This window comes from Vidua chalybeata, chromosome 1 (assembly GCF_026979565.1).
Source record: "Vidua chalybeata isolate OUT-0048 chromosome 1, bVidCha1 merged haplotype, whole genome shotgun sequence".
NCBI classification, from domain to species: domain Eukaryota; kingdom Metazoa; phylum Chordata; class Aves; order Passeriformes; family Viduidae; genus Vidua; species Vidua chalybeata.
In genome coordinates this window covers 112,974,738-112,999,877 of record NC_071530.1, presented here as the reverse complement: position 1 = coordinate 112,999,877, position 25,140 = coordinate 112,974,738, and the positions used below count along the sequence as shown (strand labels likewise).

At 39.8% G+C, this 25,140-nt stretch overlaps 1 protein-coding gene across 5 annotated transcripts in view; it reads left to right on the top strand.

Annotated features, from left to right (window-relative positions):
• Positions 1 to 1,407: 1,407 nt before the first annotated feature.
• The window catches only part of PCMTD1 (protein-L-isoaspartate (D-aspartate) O-methyltransferase domain containing 1), a 40,571-nt gene continuing 16,838 nt past the window's right edge, over positions 1,408 to 25,140 (top strand). The window contains exons 1-4 of one of the 5 annotated variants that reach the window (XM_053958622.1): positions 1,430 to 1,505; positions 3,413 to 3,531; positions 18,449 to 18,875; positions 22,897 to 22,999. In XM_053958622.1, coding sequence (XP_053814597.1) covers positions 18,569 to 18,875; positions 22,897 to 22,999 — 410 coding nt within the window. In that variant the 5' untranslated portion in view covers positions 1,430 to 1,505; positions 3,413 to 3,531; positions 18,449 to 18,568. Of the gene's footprint in view, positions 1,506 to 1,727; positions 2,004 to 3,412; positions 3,532 to 15,910; positions 15,993 to 18,448; positions 18,876 to 22,896; positions 23,000 to 25,140 lie in introns of those variants that run through there. The other 4 variants (XM_053958549.1, XM_053958463.1, XM_053958703.1 and 1 more) reach the window with 4 other exon arrangements.

Sequence of the window (25,140 nt, the reverse complement as noted above, 5' to 3'; positions counted from 1 at the left end):
CAGAAACATTACTTGAGGACCAGGGCTCAGAATGACCCAACACTCTTCATCACCTTGGGCTTCAAGAATGCACTGGGGCCCCAGGCTTCCCTGACTTTCCACTTATTTAAGTCTTGTTCCTTCCACAGTACTTCTTCCTTTCCCAAATTCATAGAATATCCTGAGCTGAAAGCGGTACAGAAGGATTACCAAAGTCAAACTCCTGACCCTGCAAAGGACCACACCAAGAATTGCACCAAAAGTGTTGTCCAAACACTTATGTCAGACTTCGTGTCCTAACCACTTCCCTGGAGAGCCTGTGCCAGTTCTCAACAACCCTCACAGTGAAGAATCTAATATCCAACCAAAACCACCACAACATCCTCATGCCGTTCCCGCAGGCCCTTTGCTGGTCACCAAGAAAGAAATCAAGTCCCCCCGCTCCACTTCCCACGGAAGCTGCCGCCTGCTGTGGGGTTTCACCCGGTCTCTTCTCCAGGCAGAACAAGCTAAGTGACCACAGCTGTTTTTCATGCATCATCCCCTCTAGACCTTTCTACCATCTCTACAGCCCCTCTTTAGACGTTTTCTGACATTTTTAATGATTTCTCTGAGCTTTTCCTATGATCTCTCTTGCTTCCTGTAATTTTTCAAACTATCTTTCGGAGCTTCGACAACAAAGCCCGAGTGCCCTTCTGTCGGGGCGTGGGGGGAACCTTCTGGTCCCCCTTGCGAGAGGCCCTACGGAAGGGTCCTGCACAGCCGCCGCGGCCCCTGAGAAAGACGAGAACGCCACGAAGCGCGGAGGCCCGGGGAAAGCGGAGCTCTGTCGGACGGGCACCGGGGGCACCTTGCGCATGTTTCTAAATCCGGGCCTCCGGCGCGGCTGCGCGACCCCCGCTGCCCACCCGCGGTGCTGCCGCCGCTCGGCCCTTCCGCACGACAACACGGTGCTGCTCTCTATCCTCGGTGGCCCACGGCAGACCAGAGGGCCGGGGACACGGGCTTGCCCGCAGCGCTTCCCGGCCGGCGGAGGGGGAAGGCGGAGCGGCAGTCAGCGCCCGGGCCCCGCCACCCCAGGGCGACCGGTGACGAGCGCCGCGAGTGCCGGCCGCCCATTGGCTGTGGCGCGGGGAGCGGGCGGCCAATCAGGGCCGGGCGCGGAGCGGCGCAGCGCTCGCCCTCGCCTCGCCCGGCGGCCCCGCGCGCGGGGGGCGGGGTCACGTGACGCTCTGTTTACATCCTCTCAGCTGTCGGGCCCCGCCTCCCCCGTCCCGTCCCGTCCCGTCCCTCGCACCGGCCCCGGCCCCGGCCGCCGAACCGACCCGCGCACCCCCGACCCGCGGCCGCCCAGCGCAGCCCTCCGCTCGCTCAGCCGTTTGCCCGCGGCCTGCCGGAGCGCTCTCCTGCCTGCAATTCTTGCCGCCCTCCCCCGCCCCGTTCCCTCCCCCCCCCCCCCCCCCCCCCCCCCAGGCGGGTCTCGCCGGTGCCGCCCAGCGCAGGGTCCGGGGCCCGCTGCGGAACGGGTGAGTGTCCCGCACTGTGCGGGGGGTGAGCAGAGCTGCGCTCCGGCCGCGCTATGCGGCGCGGAGGCCCCGGCGGACAGCCGGGACGGTGGGTTGCGGCGGGGGAGGGGAGAATGCGGCCCTCCGGCCCCTGCCCTTCTCTGGCTCCCCGGGCGCTGTGCCCCCCATTGTCCGCGGGCCCCGCACGCAGGCGCGGGGGAAGGGGGATGAGGGGGAGGCTGTTGTTTTCGCACAACCGGGACAGGGCGAGGGCTCGCCCTGGGGAGGGACAGGACGGGCTCTGTGCGTACGCCCTCGGCAGCCCCTTCTCCTCCTCTGCCCGACCCTTGCCACCCCTCGCGCCGTCTGCGTAATGAATAATCTGTGGCCCAGAACGGGTTGGGAGGACGAGAGCTGGTTGGTGTAGCTGCCGTGGGCCTGGGCAGCTGTGAGAGGACGCGGACAAGAGAGAAGGTTCCAGCCTCGAGATCCAGGCGCGGGGGTGGTGGTACAGACAAGGTGAGGGCAGCGCTTGTCCCCCGCTGCGGCTCAGCGCCTTGCCTCCCCCCTATGACAGCTGTGCGTTTGTTTTTTGCCTTTGAGGAGATGCAGCGAGAAGGGAAGCCTGCGGTTTTGAGGATTTCTTTGGGCTTAGTTTGTTTGGTTTTTTCACTGTCGAGTCTTTCCAACGTCAGAGGCTTTGTGGGGACTGCGTCTTCCAGGCCGAGGCATCGTTGAGGGGTGCGTGAGACAACATTTTGTTTTTCGAGAAAAACCCGTGGGCTAATGAAGGGTATTTCTCCTTTTGGGAATGGAGGAGGTGGTGCGGCTGCAGCAGGCGGAAGATACTTTGTTTACATAAATAAAGTGTGTGAAATGCGCGATAACTTCGCTTTTCTCCCGCAAACCAGGGTGAGTCGGTCGGTGAGCATTCCTGGCGGCAGCTGCCGGAGGAAAAGGAGAAAGCTGCCTCTGCCCCCCGCCTTGCCACAAACGCACATTTTGTCTCTGTTTATATTGTGGTCTCTGTTTTGGCTGGGAGAAGAGTAAGGGGAGGAGCAGGAACTGGCTCCGGGGCTGCCACCTCCTCCAGTCTGTTTTCTTTGTTGTTATCAGCTCGAGGAGGCGTCCTGAGGTCACGTCTGTAGCTGAGCTGCGGTCTGCGGTGTTAATGGGATTCCTCTTGGGCCCGAAACCTGGGGCCGCCTTCTGCAGTGCGTGTGCGGGTCTCGTCTGCCCTCCGTGCGCCCTCCTCCCCCCTGCCTCGGCAGTTGTCAGCGGCTCGCTCTGAAGTTGCTGGAAGGGGAAGGGGGGGCAGAGGGAGAAGGAATCTTGGCATTTATTTGATACTCGGTCAGCAGCCTGGGCCTCCTTTGTGCAGCTCTGTCATTAAAAAAAAAAAAAAAAAAAAAAGAAAAAAAAAAGAGAAAAATGGAAACAAGCACCTAAGGTGGAAGGGTGAGGGGGTGTCTATTTGAAAACAAATTATTTATGAAAGTACTAAATTGCTCCAGTGTATGGAAAATGCTTGTGTCCTTGCAGTACTTGCTAGTACCAGCATAGTGTTCTCCTAGGGTGCATTTTTTTTTTTTAACTCCTGTCAAGTAATAAGTCAAGCACAGTTGAACTGCAGGCTTTAGCAAGAATGTAAGGTTTCTTCTCATAAAGAGCAGCAAATGTTGAGACACACGCAAAAAATACCCAGAATAAGGCTAGTCAGCACTTCAGCAAATTAATGAAGGTACCCAATTCCTCTTGACCATATGACCTCTGTGTTAGAGAATGCTTTTCTAGATGCAAGGCACAAAAAATCCAGTACTTAGAGTTAGTAGATTACAATGATGTGTGGTAAGAATGTCTTTATAACCTTAATCCATTCTATTTGTAAATTAATTATAACATGTGATATGCTTTTTTCCTCCCAACAGGACCATTATCTTACTCTGGGCAGACCATCTCTGGAAAGATCAGGCTTGGATAAATGGAGCTGTCTTCTGCAGAACTCCTGCCTGATTTGTTGGGAAAGTTTGAAAAGTGTTTTGGATGTGTAGGTGGAAAAATGTGTGACAGATTGATTGGTATTTTAACTGACTCTGGATGAATAAATACAATGATAGGAATGTTGGAAGTATGTGAGTGAGGTCAGAGAGCCACAGTGAGGGCTTTGGAGATGGACACTTAGCCAGATGTTCTTTACAACAGTCAGTGTCCCTCAGAAATGCTAGAAAATACAATTGGATGTTGTTGAGAGGTCTGCAGTGAGGAGAATATAATGAAATCACAGAAACAGAAAAAAGCATGTAATACTGTACAGTCCTGGATGGCCAAATTTTATCACTGTGTCTGTGCAGGGTTAGGTTCCTTTTCTGCATCATCTCTGATCTTCACTCCAGAATTCTTGTTAAAATCTTCCTGCCTCTCTAATTGGCCTTCTTCCTGGATTTTCTTCATCTAGTCTGTATCGTGACTTGCTTTAGATATGTGACTGGCCAGTTTCAATTTTGCAGTATTCTATTGATAAATTATGAAATCTTGCCATTTTTATAATCATAATCTTGGCAGTTTGGTGGTTTTTATAGTTTAGTCTTTTGTTTGCCTGTTAGTGACTGCCCCAACCTGCAGCTCCTTTTGAAGAGGCTTCTGCCTAATAGGAGACTTAAAAATAGGACCTCAGTGTCAGGCATGTATTGTAGTTTTCATGCCTGTGGTGGACTGTACCAGAGCAGTCACTTGGCTGTGTTTCTGTAAACTTGAAGTGCTTTGAGATGGAAGTGTGTATTCTGAAGCTAATGATAGGCTTCTTAGGCATGATACCAGTGGAGGTGTAACTCTTAAGGCAAACAATGCTAAAAGACATTTATCACAAAATTCCTACTGCAAGACATTGTAGTGCACTGTTCTTGTTTTTTTCCCCCCAGAACCAGGCAATAAAATTTCCCCATGCAGTGTCTCAGGTTTATGTCAGGTATTTCAAAAGTTCCCCAGAACAAATACATTAAAAGCAATTCTGAAATACTAAGCATTATGGTAATGCTCATACCAGTCTTGGGTGCATGGAGAGAAACACCTGAGAATACAGTCAATTTTTTTTCTGGATGAGAGGTGTCTTTACATGTACCTGTTCTTGTCATTTCCTGCTTTGTTCCCATTTGCAGCAGGAATGTCACAGAGATCTGCTGTTCTACCCTGCTGAACTGAAAGTGATGTTCTGTAGCTGATGATTAATTAGCTCTCCGTGTAAGAAAAGTGCCTTGAAGTCTCCAGCACTTGGCACTCTTGAATACAGACATTGTTTATATAATCTCATTTATTTTTCCTCCTTAGAATGTAAACTCCTCAAAGCAGAAGTGAGTAGAATGTAGATGCAATTATGTTTTGCAAATGAATAATCAGGTATGTGACTGGCCTAAAGCACTCCAGGAATCTTCCAGTAGGGTCGGAAGTTGATCTCCATGCTTCATCCTCTCCAACAAGTGTGGATTTTTTGGATGGAAAGCTCTTTTAATTTATCTGCTTTGCAGAACTGTGTTCACGCTGTTCTGCTTCATCATTTATGGAGTTATAGGGACTGAAGTGTGGTAGTTATATCAAATATTATGGGTATAATTACATGAGACCATCAGGAAATAACTACTGTGCTTCAATTCCTTTGGGACTTATTTGTGTGCACTGGATGTTAATGAAAGCCTTCAGGCCTCCTTCATCCAAGCTCTTAAAGCAGCTTCTGCTGCTTTGTTACTTAAGAAATTTGGGCTGGACTTCTGGTCCTTGAAAAAAGGATAGAATTTATAGCAGCTCAGGATGCTGAATATAATACTTTATAGAACTGAAAGATAGCTGGCTGGCATTCAGAAGAGGGGTGTTGGTTTTCTGTCGTTTTTGTCCTGGTACATCATGCCTGCTTCATGTTTCAGAGGAAGTGTTGCAAAGTCAACAGTGATGTTAACCTCAAGGAGCTTGGAATACTGATGGGATGTATGTATGTGGATTCTTGCTGAATCTACTTCTGATCAGAAGCTTATTGGAAATGTTGAAAGAAAGAAGTAAAAGTAAACTGTAAGCAAAAATGTCCTTAAAAATGGCAGTTAGTCCAAAGAAACTTACGTTTGGAAAGAAGAAAAGGATTGGAAGTTACAGGGTTGGAAACAGGTCTGGAGAACAACTGTAGGGTCTTTATCAATTACTTACACATTGTGACTACAATTGGTATGTGACATATTTCTCAATTAATTTTATTAGTCCTTTAAATTGAAGCACAAAAGTATAATGGTCCTTTAATTTGAGGAAAAGACACTGGTTTAGAGGTCATTACAGAACTCTTAAAATAAGCAAAGAAAGACAAACTCCGCAGCCCTAAAAGAGATTAGGTGTGACTTTGGGAGTCACCATGGGAACTCACAGGCTACAGGTTCTGGTGTATTCTCATACGGAGAAGTTCTTGAGTGGGGAGTTACTGTGGAACTTCTCTTCTTAGAGGGGCTGTCTTGAGGCATAAAAACACTTGGAGCCTGCTGTTTAGAAAATTCATTTAATGAAGGCTAGTTTTGGAGCTCTGGCTTTATTTTGTTTAGTGAAGAAAGGCTGTAAAGTTCTTGCTTTTACAAGTGCAGAGTATTGAGCTCTATGAGTTGCATGCAATTGGAGGTTTAAGATACTGTGAGTGTTGTTAAGGTGGTATAACAGGTGATGTTTGGAATGCCTCTCAAGTATAGCATTTCACTTGATTTTCTCTAAGTGGTATTTGCTCAGCATACAGTTGCAAAACAGAGTTGGATTTGCTGTGTTTCTAGGGTGTAAAAGAGTACAGTTGGATTAAATGTTGAAAAACTTGTTTGAGGAAACAATTCAGAATTTGTCAACAGAACCTTAAAATCAGGTTTAAAAGGTAACAGGCTTTCATCAAGTGGTTTGATAGCGACATGACATGTTTTTAATCCCGAATGAAAGACATTTATATGGAGGTGCTGCCGGGCACCAGAGTTGTCAGCGTGTAGCTGTTAGATATGAGAGGATTTACTGAAGGCCTACATTATTTGAAGTATTAAAAACAAAAAAAAGGATGGCAGACAGGAAAAATCTGAATTAGAGGTAGCTCAGCAGTTAGAGAAGAGAGCCCTGGTCTTGGCTGATGACATGCATGCTTTACTGGAGATAGTGTATGTGTAGAGACATACATGCACAGAGAACATGTGGACAACCAACCAATTCTGTGGCAGTATAGGGACTGTAAACAGGATCTCTGTTCTGAATGTTTTAGAATCTGGTGATGACTGGTTACAAGTCAGTGTCTCCAGGTTTGCTCTTCTGGTCTCTTTTGGCTAATAATGCCTTTTATCTGGTTGCTTTTCCAGTCCCACCTGTTAGGTTCCTTTCAAAGCAGTCTTAAGTGACACAGAAGGAGCTGCTCCTCTGACTTAGTTGCAGAGAAGCAAAGACAGGATGTGGGCAAAAGAGTTTTCTGTTTTGTTGTTTAGCACTAATTGTTGCTGTAGCACCGGCCAAGTAGCCAATAGTTAGCATGAGCACCTAAAATAGCACTAGAGGTCTGTGTTTGAGCACTCGAGTCACATCACAAATACCAGAAGCTTGCTGTTTTTATTGCAAAACCTTTTCTTTGCATGATTTCTAAATAGATAAGTCTTCTTAAAGCTGTCAGTAATCATAATTATTTCTTCTTTTTTTTTTTAACAATTGGCTTTTTAAAGTATTAAGTGATAGGTACATATTTCTAATGGCAAATTAAGCAATCTTGAAAACTATTTTCAGGATGAATAGTGACAACTTTGTAATACTGGATAATGTTCCTCCAGGAGGTATCTGTCACTGGGAAGATTTTTTTTTTCAGCTGATGTCTACAAATGTCATTTTAGATTTAGTGGTAAGAGTTAGAGTCAAATCATAGTTGTTCTAAAATACTAGTTTAAGATGTAGTGAAAGGCAGTGTGCAGTAATATTGTAGGCACAAAATGAATGTAAGTATTAAAAGCATGTATTGGTACCATTCTTCAAGTAAAACAAATATAATTTGTTATGAGTTGTCTTCAGGAGTGAGAGAGAACTAGATTTCAAAAAAATCATCTCAGAGGTGACATGTCCTAATTATTTGTTCATATTAAAAAAAAAAAAAAATGCCTCTCCAAAAGGAGATTTCTGTATCAATGTGTGGTTTTTGTAAGTGAAGTGATAGTAATTTGAATTGTTTATAGTAATAGTCAACTAGTGAATCACAGTCAGCAACTGATATGCCTGTGCCATCCCTGTCCCAGATGAAAGGCTTGATTCCTGTAAGTAGTTGTTTTAACATTAAAAGAGGAATTAGGACCATGTAGTTGGCAGAAAATGAGAAGTGATTACTATTTTGAGATTTTTTTTAAATTTCTATAGCAAGTGTTTTTAGCAGATATTTGGGAATTACCATGTAGTGTTCTTGACATATAAAAGAAAAAGCCAAGTAATACTATTCAACCCAGTCAGGATGACTGTGCTATTATGGTCTGTATATCAAAGTTAAAAAGAGAGATGATTGTGGGAGTCACTATTCTCTTAATCATATTTTGAGAGCAGTTGTTTTTGCTTGACAGGTATGACTGAAATGAATGCGAGTCAGCATTGCTGAAAGACTGAACTCCAAAGCAGTTGCTAAAGGAGATGCTTAATTTTGACGAATGTTTAATATTTCTGTAGTACTAATAACTTCAAGTAATCAGGAATGCTGTATTTCTACTGGTACATCAGTTTGCCATTACAGGATTTGATTTTCATTTAAAAATCTTTGGCTGAGACTCATGAAGTTCTTGTTTACTGTTGTAGTTCTTGTTGGATTCTAGTGGGTGGGGTTTTGCTGTCTCTTCTTCTGCTGGGCATGTGATCCTTCTCTGTATTTGCAAAACTGTTTCCTTTACCCTTCTGAGAATGAACTGTAGTTTTTCTTCCATTTGGTGTAGTCCAGTTTGTTAAGCTTTGCTGTGTTCTCCCTTCAAGAAACTCTAAATTTGGCATTATTGTGGTCAGAAGGTCAGTGAAACTGGAAGGACACAAAAAAGTCGAGCTGCTGAGTTTCTTTGATTTCTGCTGAGCTGACATCTGCAGTGTTATAAAATCCCATAGGCCTTAGTCTCTTGTTATTTGCTTCAGTTAATTATGCATTCATCATGACTAAGACTCATTACTGCCAAGTTTCCTGAGATTCTGTGATGTTTTCTGAAGTAATTCAGTTGTCAGAAAAAGTCAGTGTAAAATTTGACTTCTCCATTCTGGCATGCTCTGGATAAACTGGAGTTGTTCATGATATAACTACATCAGGCTGTGTGAGTGTAGCAGCCTCTTGTGTTATATCTGTAAACTACACTTACGTAAGGTGAAAGCCATGTGCTTAGTATGACTGCAAAATACCTGATACAGTAAGATTGTGGGAATGATGATTATCGTGAGCTGTGCAAGTGCACAGCTGCTATATAGGCAATGACAAAACTTCCATTTTTTTGCTGAAGTATTTGCATGAATATCTTGGAATGGTTACTGGAGCTTTCACAAATGCTCCAAATCCCTTCCAGATGACATCTGCCATTGTTGGTACTGTAAATATATTATAACTTTGGAGCCATATTTACAGTAGTACTTGTTTCATACCTGAAGACAAAGAAAAACAGTAACTCAGAAACATTTTCAAGTTTAAAATGTGCTTATGTATTTTGGTTTGTGCTTTTAAAGAAGGCCTATAAGTAGCTTTGTTCAAGTATTTCTAGTTTTTAGTTTAGGTGTCCATGGCCTCAGGTCCAGTGAGTTATGAGGCTAAGCACGTATTCTCAATAGCAAACAAACACACATACTCAGCATGTATGTCTATAATTTGCCACCACACCAAGCAGGCGACAGCACTAATGCAAGCACAAACAGCACCAATGGCCTCATCCTGTTACCCTTTCTGGATGGCCAGGCTTAATGTGTGCAAACACATATGTGTTTGTATTACAAATCTTTCCAATTACTGGGTTTAGGCGCTCATTCTACCCTGGAACTCTTAGGTCTGTATATGCCCCTTTGCCTCTTACACACATGCTCAGCTGCCAATCCCAAACACCACAGATTCTTCAGGAGCTTTCCTTGGACTTCTCTTTGTTCCTCCAGCAGCCAGCTGCATCACTTGGCCAGTGTGTCCCATCCCAGTTCCAAGGCCACTCTGCCAGCCAGTCCAGCTTGGTACTCTGTGTGATTACACCTGAACCTGCAGAAGCTCACACCCTGCTTTGCTGGTACCACAGACTCACCAGCCCTTGTGGTCTGACTCCATGTCATGTAGCTGCACATGGGCACCTAACAGAGGCCCAAGAAGGAGTTGCAAAAGGAGATTGACAGTCTGGCGGGATAGGCAGGGCACACATACTGACCTGCAGCCTGCTGACATGACCTGTTCCTCTTGTCACTATAGCTGTGGCATTCCCATGCTTGTGTCTCCCCTGGGAACTGTGATTTTTCCCTTTTCCCACCTCTGGTTCCTCCCTAAGCATCCCCTCACAGGACTTGTGCCATTCCCAAGTCCCTTTCCCCTGCTCTCCATGGTAACTTTTGTAGCTCTGTAAAAGTCACATCTTTGGATCTGAGAAATGCCTCGGAGAGGCACCATAGTGGGAGTGTGGAGAGAGCTGATGGTAGGCTGGGTCAGGGTATTCACGTGTGTTTCCCCTGCTTGTAAATGCACCCCTGCTCCTTTGTGTGCAGGACAGCTTTCTGTCACATCACCCAACAAAGTTAACTTTGATATATGCAGGCAAATAATCGGTTTAATCAATTGCAAGCCCCTGTGGAAAATTTAAGGTAGAAGGTACTGACTGGCCACAGAGGTGTATATTAAAATGATACTGTTACCAAGCAGTACATTGAAACGTTACCTCAAAGTAGGGAGAATAATAAAATATTTGTATGAACATTTGTGAAACAGACTTTGATCACAGTATTAATGCTGTAACCTTTTACGTTGTAAACTAAAGTGTTGATTTTTCTTTTTCCTGGGTGACTAGAGACTTTTTGGTAGAATTTTAATATAGATTTAGTTCGTACTTGATCAGTATGTTTTGAAAGTTTGGATAAATTATCACTTTTTTGGTTAGAACCATGAGAGGGAATTATCTCTTGTTTTATATAAATTAAGCATTGAAAATCTTAAGTAATAGAGATCTATGGACAAAGTCACATCTTTATAGGTTGTGCTGTTAATGGGTTTATGGTATGTGTGGAGACTGAGACAAATTATGATATGGATCCTTAAAGCCTAAAGCTTTTGGATATGCTGGATTTGGGAATTAAAAAGAAGAAAGTAGGGTAGATATCCATTGCTTTACTTGAAAAGATAAAACTAATTCAGTGTGCAAGTGTTAGTAAACAAATTACATTTGAAAAAAAAGGTGATTCCAGTGTGACGCTTCTGGAAGATTGCATCAGTGAAAGAATCTTGTTTCATGGTTCTGAGGAAGAGAAGCAGGAAACAGGAGTAGGCTTTACTCATTCTTCCCTCTTGAGAATTACAGGACTAAGTAATAAAATAACTTCTCAAAAGATACTGTTGTATTGCATTGTACTGTTTTAAAAATCAAGCACAGAAGAATTGGGATATATTTTTTCCTTAAATTGTATTTGTTTAGTATCTCATAAGAAGAGAATGCATAATAAATAAAAGTTGAGGTTCTCAGGCTGTGAAAGTAAACATCATGATAATACAATATTTAAGTTGTTTATGCTGTGATTATTGTGTGCTATTTTGAAGTTTTTCTGAAGATTAGAAACAAAAAAAAAATAGTGTACGTGGAGGTTGGTAAAGTTGATTGATATTTCTGTTTTTTAATTGGGCTTTTTTTTTTTTTTTTTTTTTTTTTTTTGTGTGTGTGTTTTTTTTTGTAGAGACTGAAGTAAATGCATAGCTCCAAGATGAGGTTTCAAGTGTCAGGAATGCAACTATCTTCTATTTTTACACTTGACCTCATTTCTGTTTTCTTTTGCTAAAGGCAACAGGCATATGTTGTTCTGTTGCTGCTAGAAGTGAGTTATTTAAATAACTTGAAATGTTTCTGTGTAGTAAGTTTTTGAACTTCAGTACTGGCTGAAATTGTGAAAATTTTGTTATGGGCCACATTTTGCCTAGTTGAAGTTATATGAAGTGTGACTTGATCTGCTTAAGAGCTACAACTTTTATGGGAAATATGTTTCAGAAAATATGTACAAAACCTGCTTTGTATTTCATTATAAAAGAGGATTCTCCCTCCCCATCCCCCAGTTGTTCCTGGGGACTCTGAAGGTTATTCCAAGTAAAGGAGCATCATTTTTATGTTCTGGTCACCCAAACTAAATTATTAACCATCTTCTTTCCTGAAAAGAAACAGGTTTTGTTTGAAAAAATGTTGACTATTTCATTATTTATATATATATATATATATATTTATAAAGATGTCTTAGATGGAAAGTGATTGCTATGTTAAAATCTGCAGAATGTTGTGTCACTTTTATGCCTTTTGCCTTTTCAGGCCAAACAGAATTAGATATACCAGAACCAGTTCTTTTTACACACCACTCTACAGCTCTTCTGATTCTTAACATTTGCCTGTTATGGCTTATATGAACCTGCTTGAAATGAGTACTCTCTATTAAATATCCTTCTGCAAAGCTGTGTATTATGACAATGAGTTTTGCAGCCTGGTCACTCTGTAGCTCGCTAATTTGTGAAATATGTGCACAGCCAGCAGTTTCTGATATGCAAAACAGGTGCATGAGACAGGCTCAGTGAATATCAGACATCTGTATGTATTAAACAATATCAATTCATATCTCTAGTGAAATTCTGATATTTTAGGCAGTGAACAAACTGCTATTACCTGGTACCTCCTGTTTCTGAGGGTCGGTTAGGCCCTTGAGAGGAGCATTTAATCTTTCCCCTCTCTCCAAACCAGTCTGTGATAAAGCTCTTTGGCTAGTTTATACTGGACAAACTAAAAATAGTTGTGGCCTGGGACTAGACAGAGCTGTAGGCACACATCTCAGGAGCTGAGACCTTTACAAAATGTGCTAGAAGAGGACTGCCAGGTTCTGTCACGGACGCTAGTATCAGAGGAAGGATAGGGGATCTTTCTGCATATTAGACATTGGGTTAAACTGACGCCCTTTGCTTAGATTTTCAGTGGAACTTTGAAAGGTCATTAAGTCATCTTAGGCTCCCCAGAGACAAGAGCATTTTGGTGCATTGTCTTACAGCTAAGCAACAAGAATTGTTTTGGACTGTTGCAAGTAGAGAAGCAATATTAATTATTTTGAAGTCTGCAATTGATTGTACACTATATGGTACTAGGAATCAGGGCAGAGCTACTATTCATTCAGACATAAAGGTATATGTACAATCTGTTGTCTATATTTGAAGAAGAATTTGAAGTCTATATTTGAAGAAGAAACTGCTCCTGAAGCTTGAGAGACTTAACTTTGTGAAAAGTTTTTGGTTGCCCAGATTTTAAGCAATAAGGAGAGCTAAGTCAGGATGTAGGGTTAAGCTGCACATTAAATTTTTAGTCCAGGACATATGTAGGATTGTTTGCTTTGCTTTGTAGTAAAAGGTACTGAATTTTCAAGCCTTTATCAGCATACCTGAGAACAGGTCTGGCATACAGAACTATGTATAGAAAAATCTTCCTTTCAGCATTCATACCATTGGTATCGTGTGAAGAGGGTAGATAGAATTTCAGATGAGAAGAACAAATTAAGTACAAGAGACAGCATAGACCAGGAAAGGAATGTCTGCTAGTTCAAAGAAGAGCAAAAACCAATCCAACAAACACAAAAGCAACTAACAGAATTCTGTTATTTTATTATTATTTTTTTACTCAAGTTTCTGTGAACTGTCTTAATATTAAAAAAAAAAAAGTTCAGTAGCTACTTAGCAAGTTAGTCTAAAATTATGCCCTTGTATAGCTGCCAAGGTTAAATTCATTTGATCATGTGCTTATATGCTTGTCACTGCTCATACATTTGTGGAGTTCTGTAAGTTTCAGTGCCTCTTTTGAGAGGAATGCAGTACCATGTCTGTTGTTCAACATGTTCAGGTGACTGGAGGTAGAGGAAGAGTGAAAGCAGGCACATACCTGGAATCCTGTATAAACAGCTGTTGAAAACTCAAACAGAAAGATCAGAGCTTAAGCTTACATCAGACTTGACAAACATTTTCTGCCCAAGTAGGTCAATGCAATTCAGGTTAAATCAGTAGTTGTAGCTGTTTACATTCATTTGACTTAACGCTAATCCTGTGGTCTATTTTTTGTTCCATTGCTCTATTGCAAAGAATCTTGAAGTATGCTCTGTGGAGTGCACTGCACTGGAGAGCTAACTCTACTTGGTTTTGTACTTGTTTCTGTTTAACTTGAAGAACTTGAAGTGACCCACTGAACAGTAGTTTAAGAGTGAATGTTTTCAAGATTAGTCTAGAGTATAGACTTCAAAAATGTGCAGTGTTCTCTATAGAGTTTTCCTTAATGCACCAAGTAGCATCATATATCCAAAAAAACAACAGGTTTTCTTCTTTCATAGCTGCTTGGGGTGACAAAACAAATAGCTGTGGAAGAGAAGGTAGTTCTAGTAGCTGGATTTCCAAAGCACTTAAACTTTTTGCTGCCTTCAGTATCAGTTTAGCAACAAGTATAGGTGTAAAAGTTTTAAAAAAATGTTAATGAAGACGTCGTTCTAAAATACCTCTGTGTCCCACATTTTATTTTTAATTTTGTAGTCATCTACTGCAGTTACTGCCAGTACATACTTCATATTTTGGTTTTCTCCAGTCTTTGCTGAATGAAAATAATACTAGAATTATTCTTTTCGTTTCAGATCATAATCAATCATACTGTTTGTTTGAAAGCTCCTACTGAAATCTTAAGCTCAGCTCTGCATTTTGGGGTTGAATTTCCTTGTGTGAGTCACTATTATACTTGGGAGAAAAAGGGAAGCTAAACTGAAAATGAAGTCCTATTGCTGTAGGAGTCACTGGATGGGATGAGGACAGGAAAAACATGATCTTGAGTTCATAACAGCTGCAAGGGTATCATGTATTGAGTCTGGTGAGGAAGGAGTAGGTCTGATACTTGATTAGTGGCCTGGGGAACTTTAAATCGCTGCTGATTAGAGCAATGCTGCTGATTTTTGCTATGAGTAAACTGATACTGTTAACTTGACTGAAGAGTTTAAGGCCCGTGTGTGCATTCATGGTTAATTCCCTTCTATTGCCAGTCACAGAATATTCCTTTTTGGGGAAACTGAACAGCTGAATCCTAATATTAATGTGAAGCTCGATGACTTACTGCTGTCTTTTCCCTATTACAGGAAAGAGGGAGACTTCACCAAGCAAGGTTGTATTCTATGTATGAGTTTAAAGTAATGTATCACACTCCTGATTCAGTGTCATCTTTCTCCAAGCTGATGTGTTAGTGAAGATTGTGTTAGTTGTGAGGAGGAGACTTCAAATATGGCTGATTCCATTCTTTTTTTATTCTCTTTTCCATTCTTTGAAACTAAGTAAGGATCAAGTTAGCCGGCTCAAGTAGCTTGTATTTCTGAGTAGTTGTCTATATGGAGTCAGGTTGTGTCAATATTACAAGATACTTAATTTTAAGATACTTGGCATCATATGGATTTAGCAATGTCAGTGAGGTTTTGTCTGGCAAATTAACTGGATACCTTGCTAGCATGATATTTAAACTGTATTTAAGAGAGTGTGCAAGTCTGTAGTGCCCCAGGAAATTAACTTAAAGTGCAAATACATTTATAGAAATTCTGAAACATGAAAAACTTGTGTCCCTTTAAAAGCTGGCAAAAAATCTTGGTTAGCCTTATACCTCGTTACTAACTTCTCAGCTAAGAGTTTTGCATATCTTGAAACCAAAATAGTGAAGAATTAAAATGCACTCAAATTGTCATCTCTTCTTAGCCACATAGCCAAAAAATATGTTATTAATGTGACAATATTAAAAAAAAAAAAAGGAAAACCATCAAAAAACCACCCAGAAATTATTTTAGGTATTTTCACTGAAATTGATTACAAGGTTAGGTCAGAAACAGATCAGAGGTGATGGTGTTACATGGTTGTGTGGATTGTTAGGGAAATTGGAAAGTATTTCCATTTCATTTTTATCATGAATATAAGAAACTTCAAGATGGGGTTCCATCTTCTGAAAATAAATTCATGAGTAGTGTGGAATGAAAAATGAAGATTGTTTTAATTGCAGTTAGTTTTACTACGTGAATTAACTTTTTACCAAGACTATATTGAAATTTTAACTCCTATACCATAATTTCTGTTGGCTTGTGTATTCCAGAGATTCCTAAGGCTAAAAGCAATAGCTGCATTTTGTTAACTTGACAAACCTTCATCTTTCGTGTGAAGTTGCTATACCTCTTGGTCTAATAGGCATCAGAATGCTGCTTGTGCTCTTTGTGAACCACATGTGTTTCAGTTTTAATATCAGAGAGCTTCACAGGATGTTTTTGGTGAGCATTCAGCTCTGTAGAAAGTTTTATCATAGTATGCTCTGCTGGTTTTATCTTGGTCCTGGGTCAACAGTCACAAGGAAGATTTGACTAACTTGCCCTTTTGTTCCAGCTGTGCCAAGATGGCTTCTGAGATGCTTTCTTTTGTGTGTTTAAAAGCACTGGAGGAAAGTGAACTATCAAAAAGTATTTCTCGGCAGCACAAGAGGTTGCTTCTCATGAAAAGATCTATTTCTTTCGCTTCCTTGGGCATTTTTTGGTTTTGAACTAAAATACTTTCCATATGAGCAGCATTTTAGCCTACCTGTAGCTGTAGAATGCAGAGTAGAGCACTGTAGATGACTAATGAATGCAAACCAAACCCAGATACCTAAAAAGCCAACACCATCACTGTCATCTACCTAATGTCACCTTCTTCAGACAGTGGCAGAGTGTCCAGAATGATATGTAGCCCTCAATTGCACTGCCAAATAGCCATGCTGTTTTGCTGTATTCCATTCTTGAGAGGGGACTCCATTTCTCTTCTCCCCTACTTCCCTCAATGTCACAGTGTCGAACACACCTTTTCTGTTCTTGGCTTTGAGATTTTGTGTGATAACCATTATTGAAGCTGAGACACTTGATGGCTATCATCAGTAGAAAGTCTTGTGATTCTGCAATAACTTGAGCCATCGTATAATTGCAAGAATACAAAATTACCAAATATATAAAAAAAGTCATGAGTATTGAAAATTAGAAAAATGTTATTTACAGGAAATAAATGGTATGTGAAAGCAGTGAAGGCACTTGTTGATGGAAATGCTAAAGCTTTAGGTTTTCCCATCCGCGGGCTCTGCGGCATGCTACAGCACTTTACTGGCGCAGTGCTGATGGCTAGCCGAGTTCTCCATCTGCTGGTGCGAGGTGGTGGATGCACCCCACAGGAAGAGCTGAAAGCGGCATTCCCATTTCTCAAATGTAGCTGCTGAATTTAGTCTTTAGAAAACTCAGTTCCTATCTTTGTGGTTTTAATTACATTTATTTCCAAACATATCTCAAAATAATAATGAACTTTAAAAAAATATCTCAGGTTTCATATTTTCTGTCTAAGTTGTCCTGTAGTTTTTTTCACAAGTAGAAAGAAATATTCCTGTATGGTTGGAACACACAGATGCCTGCTTATACTGCTGTGGAGCACTAGGGTGTTCAGAAGTCTGATTTTTCTACTTTAATCAAAGGGGTTTTTTTGCTGGATAATTGCACATGGTGACTTTTTGCCTCTTCCCATTCCAGAATGTCAGTGGGAATTGGTTTTGCTTTGGAGGGAGGTACACAGCTGAATGGTGAACAGTCATCATTTCACCTCTGATTACCAGAACTTTAACAGCCCTGAGCATTCCACCTCCATTCCCAGTAAACTCCCTCCAGTTTATATACTGGTCATGGCATCCTATGGTATGGAATATCTCTTTGGCCAGTTCACGTCAGCTGTCCTGGCCATGATCCCTCCTGGCTTTTTGTGTGCCTGCTCACTGCAGAGTGTAGGAAATGGAAAAGTCCTTCCTTGGCTTAGGGTAAACACTACTGAGCAACAACTAAAACTTCAGTGTGTTATCAACATTATTCTGATACTCACTGTGTGCTCTATTCACGTAGAAGTGATGCATTAAACTTCCTATTCTACTGTCTCCTGGTCTGTTGCTATTTTACTGGTAATTCATGCAACATTAAAAATGCTAATGTCTGGATTTTGAGTTTAGTAATTCATAATGAAATAACTGCAGGTAAAATAGAGATCTGAAGGAATTATTTTGAAGTTAGTATGACTTATTGCAGTGTGTTGTGTAAAATTACACTTAGGAGCTGGCAAGCTGTTAAAAATTTCTAGGTACTTAAGGCATTTTTATTCCTCTAGCGAGTATGACAGGCATTAGGAGAGGCTCAGATACTTGGAGGGCTTTCCTGTTTTGATTCCAGAAGAGAGCAGTGGCCATTGCATCTGCATTACTATTCTGTTTCAGCTCAAAAGTGAACATCTGAAAAGCATCTCCTGAACAGCATCCCTTACTGGGCTTTGTTTCCGCCATAGCACATGGGAACCAAGTTCCTTTCAAAATTAGCTAAGTTGGTACAAACTTCAGCTGCTGTTGGACACTTAGCTCTCAGGATGGGACTAGAGCTCACCCAAAGGCAGCTTGCTGTCCTGTGGGTGCCCCCTCAAATACGCCACATGGGTGAAAGGTTCTTAGCACTGGTTTGCAGTGTCTAGCAAGCAATGCCTCATAAGGGTTTGCATAATGTAGACAACCCATGCTGATGTATTAAGCCCATGTTTCTCAACTCTGAGTTAAAAATCTGAGGGGCAGAATTTTGATTGAGTACTAGCTGTCCTACCTCCTAGTTCTGCTTCGTAAAGTTATCCAGTACTAATAGTATTTCATTACTTGCTAATAGTTGTTAATTAATTTGTTTTGCAGGATTCGCTTGTGATGTCCTTCTGAAAAAACAGCTGAGACTCCATTACAAACGTATACTTTTGGGGAAACTCTCCTCCTAATGTATTTTGTAAACTAATTGAATTACCACAGAAGTTCAGCATGGGAGGAGCTGTGAGTGCTGGAGAAGACAACGACGATTTAATTGATAACTTGAAAGAAGCTCAGTACATTCGTACCGAGAGTGTGGAGCAAGCCTTCAGAGCGATTGATCGTGGTGATTATTACCTGGAAGGATACAGGGACAATGCTTACAAAGACTTGGCCTGGAAGCATGGGAATATACACTTGTCAGCACCTTGCATTTATTCTGAAGTCATGGAAGCACTGAAACTTCAGCCTGGATTGTCTTTTCTAAATCTGGGTAGTGGAACCGGATACTTGAGTACAATGGTGGGATTAATATTAGGTAATTATTAATATTAGGTAACCTGAATGTTTTTATTCAAATATAGTGGGTTTGAATATTTTATAAGATTATGGAAGCCCTGTAAAACCTTACTTTTACTTCTTTAACAATGACAGTACCATACATAAGGCTGGCTCTTTGAGATGTGTTGTTAAAATGTTGTTTGTTATCTGCAGGCAGTTCACTTGGGTGACATTTCTTGGGTGTTTTGGAAGAGGCAATTCTTCATTCTGTAGTATAAAATTCTCATTTGAAAGGAAATAGTCCTTCTTTTTGTTTAAAAGGGAAAGGTAGAGTGGAACAATTTTTGAAGACTAAAATTTTCATCTGCATTTGCACTCTCTTTGTGCCTTTACTGTACATTATTGTTCTGATCTTCAGTTGATGGAAGGGAAAATCTAAATTGTAAAGGCTAATTTATTTCTCTTGAAGAAACTTAACTGAAAAATAAATCTGTGTCAGTATGCCAACAGTTATTTCAAAATACATTTAATCACTTTTTTAGTGAGAAAATTTTGGAATGTAGACTGATGAGACTTTTTAATGGGGTGTGTAGGTTTTCAAAAGAATTTTAACACACTAGCACTGTGTTTTTTTCTTGTTTGCAAATACATTTTCTATATGAAAATAAATGGAACTAAATATTGTTACCTAAATTAAATTTCAAGTCCTGGAGAGAAAAATGCATTAAATCTCCTCATGCCCAGCATTTAGATTACAGAGCAAATGCACCAACAACAAGTTGGTGTAAGTTTTTTACGAGTTATTTTATTACATAAAACAGCAGTAGTTATTTTGATGTGTATTTTTTCGTAGATACAGTTTTCTTGACCATACTGCATGCAGTTTTTCCCTTTGTTTCAGGAATCTTGATGACAGCTAATATGCAGATTTTGCTTACATTAATTTTAGATATAAAACTAAGGTGTCGAGTTGGTTTGTTCATTTTCAATTAATTTAGTTACTTTGTCATCAGTTCTTATTTATTGCAAGGAAGAAAATACGTCTAATAGTGCATAACAAATATCATTTGTTGGTATCTGCAGTATCTTTTGTTCTAATTAATACTAATAAATGAAAGAGTTATTTATTAATACTAATAAATAAACAATGTTTTGTGGAAACAGGAATTATGGTCATTCACAGGTAAAAATAAGGTAAAGCTATCTACTCTCTTAGAGTGTTTCTTTTCTCTGTTTGGGAGTGTTTCTAATTGAGAGTAGATATTTTAAATTGGATTGTGGTATTTTAAGTTCAGTATAAAAACAATTAGTAAATATTGCAGCATTTTTTTCTCTTAAAGGTTTCTTAAGGGTAGTGACTAATGGTACTTGTTTATTTCTATCTTGCGGAAAGATACTTGTTTATTTCTATCTTTGTTACTTAATTTTTCTTTCTTAACTAATATGTTTAAAAAAAATATGTTTATTGCACTTGATTCTGTGTACTGCATTTTTATCTCTTTACTTAACCAATTTTGAGTGGTTGTTGAACAATCCTGCATTTGACCTCTTTGTATTAAGCAGAATTCCTATCCTTCAGAATAGTATATGCAGAGTTGAGGGAATTAAACAGGAAAATACTTGTCTTCTACAGAGGATGAGGTTGGCTGACAGCCCCTGAGGAGCACATTTACCCTGCAGATGTTCTCAGAAAGGCAGCTCAGGTGCTGATAGTCCTTAGCAGGGCTTGAGCAGCCTGGAGCAGCAATTGCTCAGCTACTTACAGAAGTAGACTTTCCATGTCTTTGGAGTGCTGTATCCTGTCACTGAAGTACTAGCGTTGTACTGTGTTTTGAGTTCTAGGCTGAGGTGTAGAAGGTATAAATGCAATTTATGTGTCTTTATTTTCTTACTATACTCCTTCTGATAAAACTAGTTACGTATAATAATTAAGTGCTTGTTCTAAACCAGAGAACAGTTGCTTTAACAAAGAAAAATAAACAGATGTAGTTTTCTGACAAATAAACCATACTAATTTTTAAAAGCTCACTTTTTTTTTCAAACTAATTTCAGTGTACACTGCAGTGAGAAGCAGAACCAAATGACAGGTTTTGACAGTAGTTGAGTGTCTTTCCATTTGACAATGTAGTGAGTAATATTGCTGCCACATTGGCAGTGTCAAAATGACTAGTTTAAATTATCGAATAATCTGAAACTGGTGATCGCTTCTAAGTGTAGCAACATACTAAAAAGACTGTGCACCAGTCCACAGAGATTAAATTAACTGTTGTTGAAACTGTTAAAATGTAAATGAACTTCAGACTAGATGGTGGAATTGCTTTCTCATTATGCTGGAAGAGGCCAGTTGATTTCAGAGAGTAGTCGAGAAGTTGGTTTCACATTTTTAGAATAGCTGACTCTGCTTATATGTCCAGCTGTGACTTTCCCAGTGAAAGAAGAGAATACATTTCTCATCTTTCCATTTAAATTACGGATGCTGTGGTGTATGATGATGTGGTAGTGTTCTACATTCATAGTTTTAACTTCAGGTTGTTAGAGCAACTGACACTTGCAGGATATTTTAGTTGCTTTCAAAGTTAGGTACTTGAAGGAATGTACATGTGAATTTTTTGGACAGATTATGTTTATGCATTTTTAATTTACTTTAAATTATGAGATTAAAGGAATTGTGATAAATTTTTAGGTAAAGAAAACTTTGATAGCTGCTGTATGCTGTAGAGCTGTTAGAAACATCATAGCCTATTATGGTACAAGAGGATAATAAACAAACAGGTAGAAAGGGGTTGCCTGTGCCAATATTTTTCTTAAAATGACCAATAATAACATGAATTTGCAGTAAAAATGAATGTCAGCAGAAGGTAAATGTTTTCACAAGTTCTGAATGTCCCTTGGATGGTAGCTACCTCTTGCCTGCTATCAGTGAGGTCTTAAAAGCACTGCCAGTGGTAACCTAATGGATTGCTTTTATTTCACACAGCAGAAAATGTTCTAAACTATGTTAAGAGTTGCAGTTATTAGGTTAATGGTATATAGGTATATGCTATATTTTTGTTGCACTAAAACAGAATCTCTCTTACTAACCCTATGTCTGTTTTGTTAATCTGTGTCCTAGAAAAGACAAATTGAATTCTGTTTCACTGGAGTAACATCATGGAGCTAAATATTTAGGAAAGATTTAGAATGCTGTAGAGGATATAAATATAAGTTTTGTCTAATCTTACTGATGTTTACTTTCCCTCTTTCCCTTCCCTCTCCCTCTTCTAATTCTATGCTCCAATGACTAAGGACCCTGGGCTATGAGTGCATGTTAAATTTAGAATCCTTACAGCAAATGTGACTGTCTGATTCAGATTCCTTCCTGATGTGGATAATCCTTATAATACTGTCTCATGATTTCTTCTTGTTCCTGAAATAATAGCATTAACTTTTGGCACACAGTTTGACTTGGAATTATACTTGGAATTGATCACAGGAAGGCAATGCAGTTGTGATGGGATTGTGATGAGTGAACATAATGTGTGGGCAATATCACTGTTCTTGGTAGAAATTAATTATTATATTAAATCAGAAATAAATTTCTGATTTTGCAACCTGCAAAATAGAAGAGCATATATGGCTAAGGGATATAATCCCCAATCTCTAAATTGTCAGAAGATGAAAAGTTTGCCATAAGACAGCCTGAAAATCTAAATATCAAAATACAGACTGAATTATAATTTCTATTTGTTGCATTCTAAGTAATGTTTTGAAAAAGAATTTGCTCAGACTAACTTCAGTGTAGTCAACTTATTTCCTGCATGCTTACAAAGAAAATTTGTTCTGTAATTGTTTTGTTGTAGTTCTGTCTCTATTCTTTTATCGAACCTTTGGTCTTTTACCTTCCTCTTTAAGCACTGGTAATGCAGATGAAAAAAAAAAAAAAAAACTTTGTCTAGCAGTGTTTGGAGACTTCTGTTTTATGTTTTGATGTTTTTACACTATAGTGCTGTTCTATGCTGTTTTTGTTGTGCTTAGAAAAGAAACATCACAAAAACACACAATGCTATTTTTATTTACAGGACCTTTTGGGATTAATCATGGAATAGAGCTTCATTCGGATGTGGTAGAATATGCCAAGGAAAAGTTGGAGAGCTTCATAAAATACAGTGATAGCTTTGATAAGTAAGTATCTAATTTGTCTAGCTTGCTTTGCAGTAACATTTTTGGTTTTAAATTTAGTGTGTCATTGCTTATGAGCTTAGGGAGGGGAGAAGAATGACATCACACTACCAAAACCTAAAACCTGCAGTTTGTGGCCCTACTTCATGAGGTAAGTTGAGGCTTAAGAAAGCACTCTTTGGAGGAATGGGAGTATTTCTGCTGTGCAATACTTAGCAAAGTGGATTTCCCTGTATTTTGGCAATGTGTATACATACATGGGGTGTATGTGTGTACGTGGACGTACATGCATATATGCATTTAGGAGCGTGACATGGTATGTGGGTGTCTTTGCACATATAGAGCAATTTTTATCCATTAAATCAGTTTTTATTATGTAGTTTTACATAATCTCTCTGTACAGTATTAACTTTCTTTCTAATCTACCCCTATTAATCTGGACATGAGTAATCTTTTTCTAATTGCCTTCGTGTTTACTTCCTGAAGAGATGGACTCAAGAGTATTCATTTATGCTCGCAGCACTACTCATTTTTACTTCAGGGTATAACTCTGGGTTCCAGGGCTTTGAACCTTTTTGCTTCTACCTACTCAACATTTTTTTTTTATTATTTTAAGTTGGCCTATAAGAGTATTGGGATTCTCTGCCTCTTTTGAAGGGAAAACAAGGTTCTGGCTAGGGCTGTTCTTTGTAACGACTTCTTGTAGGCAATAAATGCTCCAACAGTGATTATAAGTTAACTTCTGGAAATGCAGAAAATCTTACGAATTGTAGGAGTAACCTAAAAATTGCACATTCTACACCTCTTTCTTCCCTTGTGGGCAGCAAAGAAAATTTTTGCTATCCTTTTACCTGTGTAATGTGCTTTATGACTGCCATGTTCTTGATTATGTTGACTGGCGCTCAATCCACTTTTTCCCATACTCCAAACTTCAGGAGCTCATGTCTGACCACAAGCCTTTCTCTTCACGCTCCTAGTAACAGAAGAGTATCATCCTTGTGTCACCTGTATCTGCAGTAAATTTTGTAATTCTGATACTGGCTACATTATTTTAGTACTGTGTTAGCCCAGTAAAATAAATAAAATCATGTAGGAGAACATGCATATCTTTCATTATTGTTATCTTAATACAAGCATTTATGCTGGGTGAGGTTAATCTATAACACAAGCTAGAACACTTGATTCAGTGAGCAGTTTTATGATGCAATTTATGTATCTTAAATAAATGTGTGTGCAATATGGTTATTTGTGATCACTACTAATACTGCATTAACGGCTCTGTTAAGTTAGATGTACCTGCTAGCTAGTGAATCCTGAAACATACCTGCATTATAGGTGTCTGAACAAGACATACAAAAGCTGGTTTTGATTGGAATGTCTTACCAATCAGGTGATAGGTTTATGTACAGAAATTAAAAGAAATTGAGGTAGCAATGAAGTTTTGTCATTATTAAAACAAAATTTGATTAAGAGAGTTTAGTAAATTGATAGCAGAACATTGGGGGGGTTGGTTACGCTTCAAAACGTGCAAGAACTTGAGATAAACAAAACAAAACTGTTAAACATGGTGGAAGTAAATGTCAGTATTATATATGTTTCAAAAAAATACGACTCTTCTCACCAACATAACAAAAATTATACTTCTGTGAAAGTGATTTTTGATAGAAATCTGCTTGTAATAGCTGCAGTTCAGCTGATACAATAATGGTTGCCTGGTTGGATTTTGTGTTTTGGGGGGAATTACTAAGTTGTCTGCATAGCTGATTCTGGCTGATTGCTTTCTTTGTAAATATTCTGTATTTTAATGTAGTTAATGAAGATGATGTGTTTGTTTGGTTTGTTTTGCTTTTTTTTTTTTCCCTGTGGTAGGGTTCTTCTGTATTTGTTTTTAGTGTAAGTATTAATATCATATCTTGAATTTTAAGCTGACTCTCAAAGTAATGTTCTCTGACTCAGTAAGTCTGGTTTCGCTTCTTGTTTCAGTAACTTTTTCCTGAATCTTCATTTGTAAGTGAAAGATTTTTACCCAAAGTTACAGGACTGCACCATCTGAACTTAACTACTACTTTGGTCAGCTTAGTATTTGGCTGAAAGACCACCCAGGGAAGAGGTGTGTGGTATCTGTCTGCTGCTGAACACTGGTG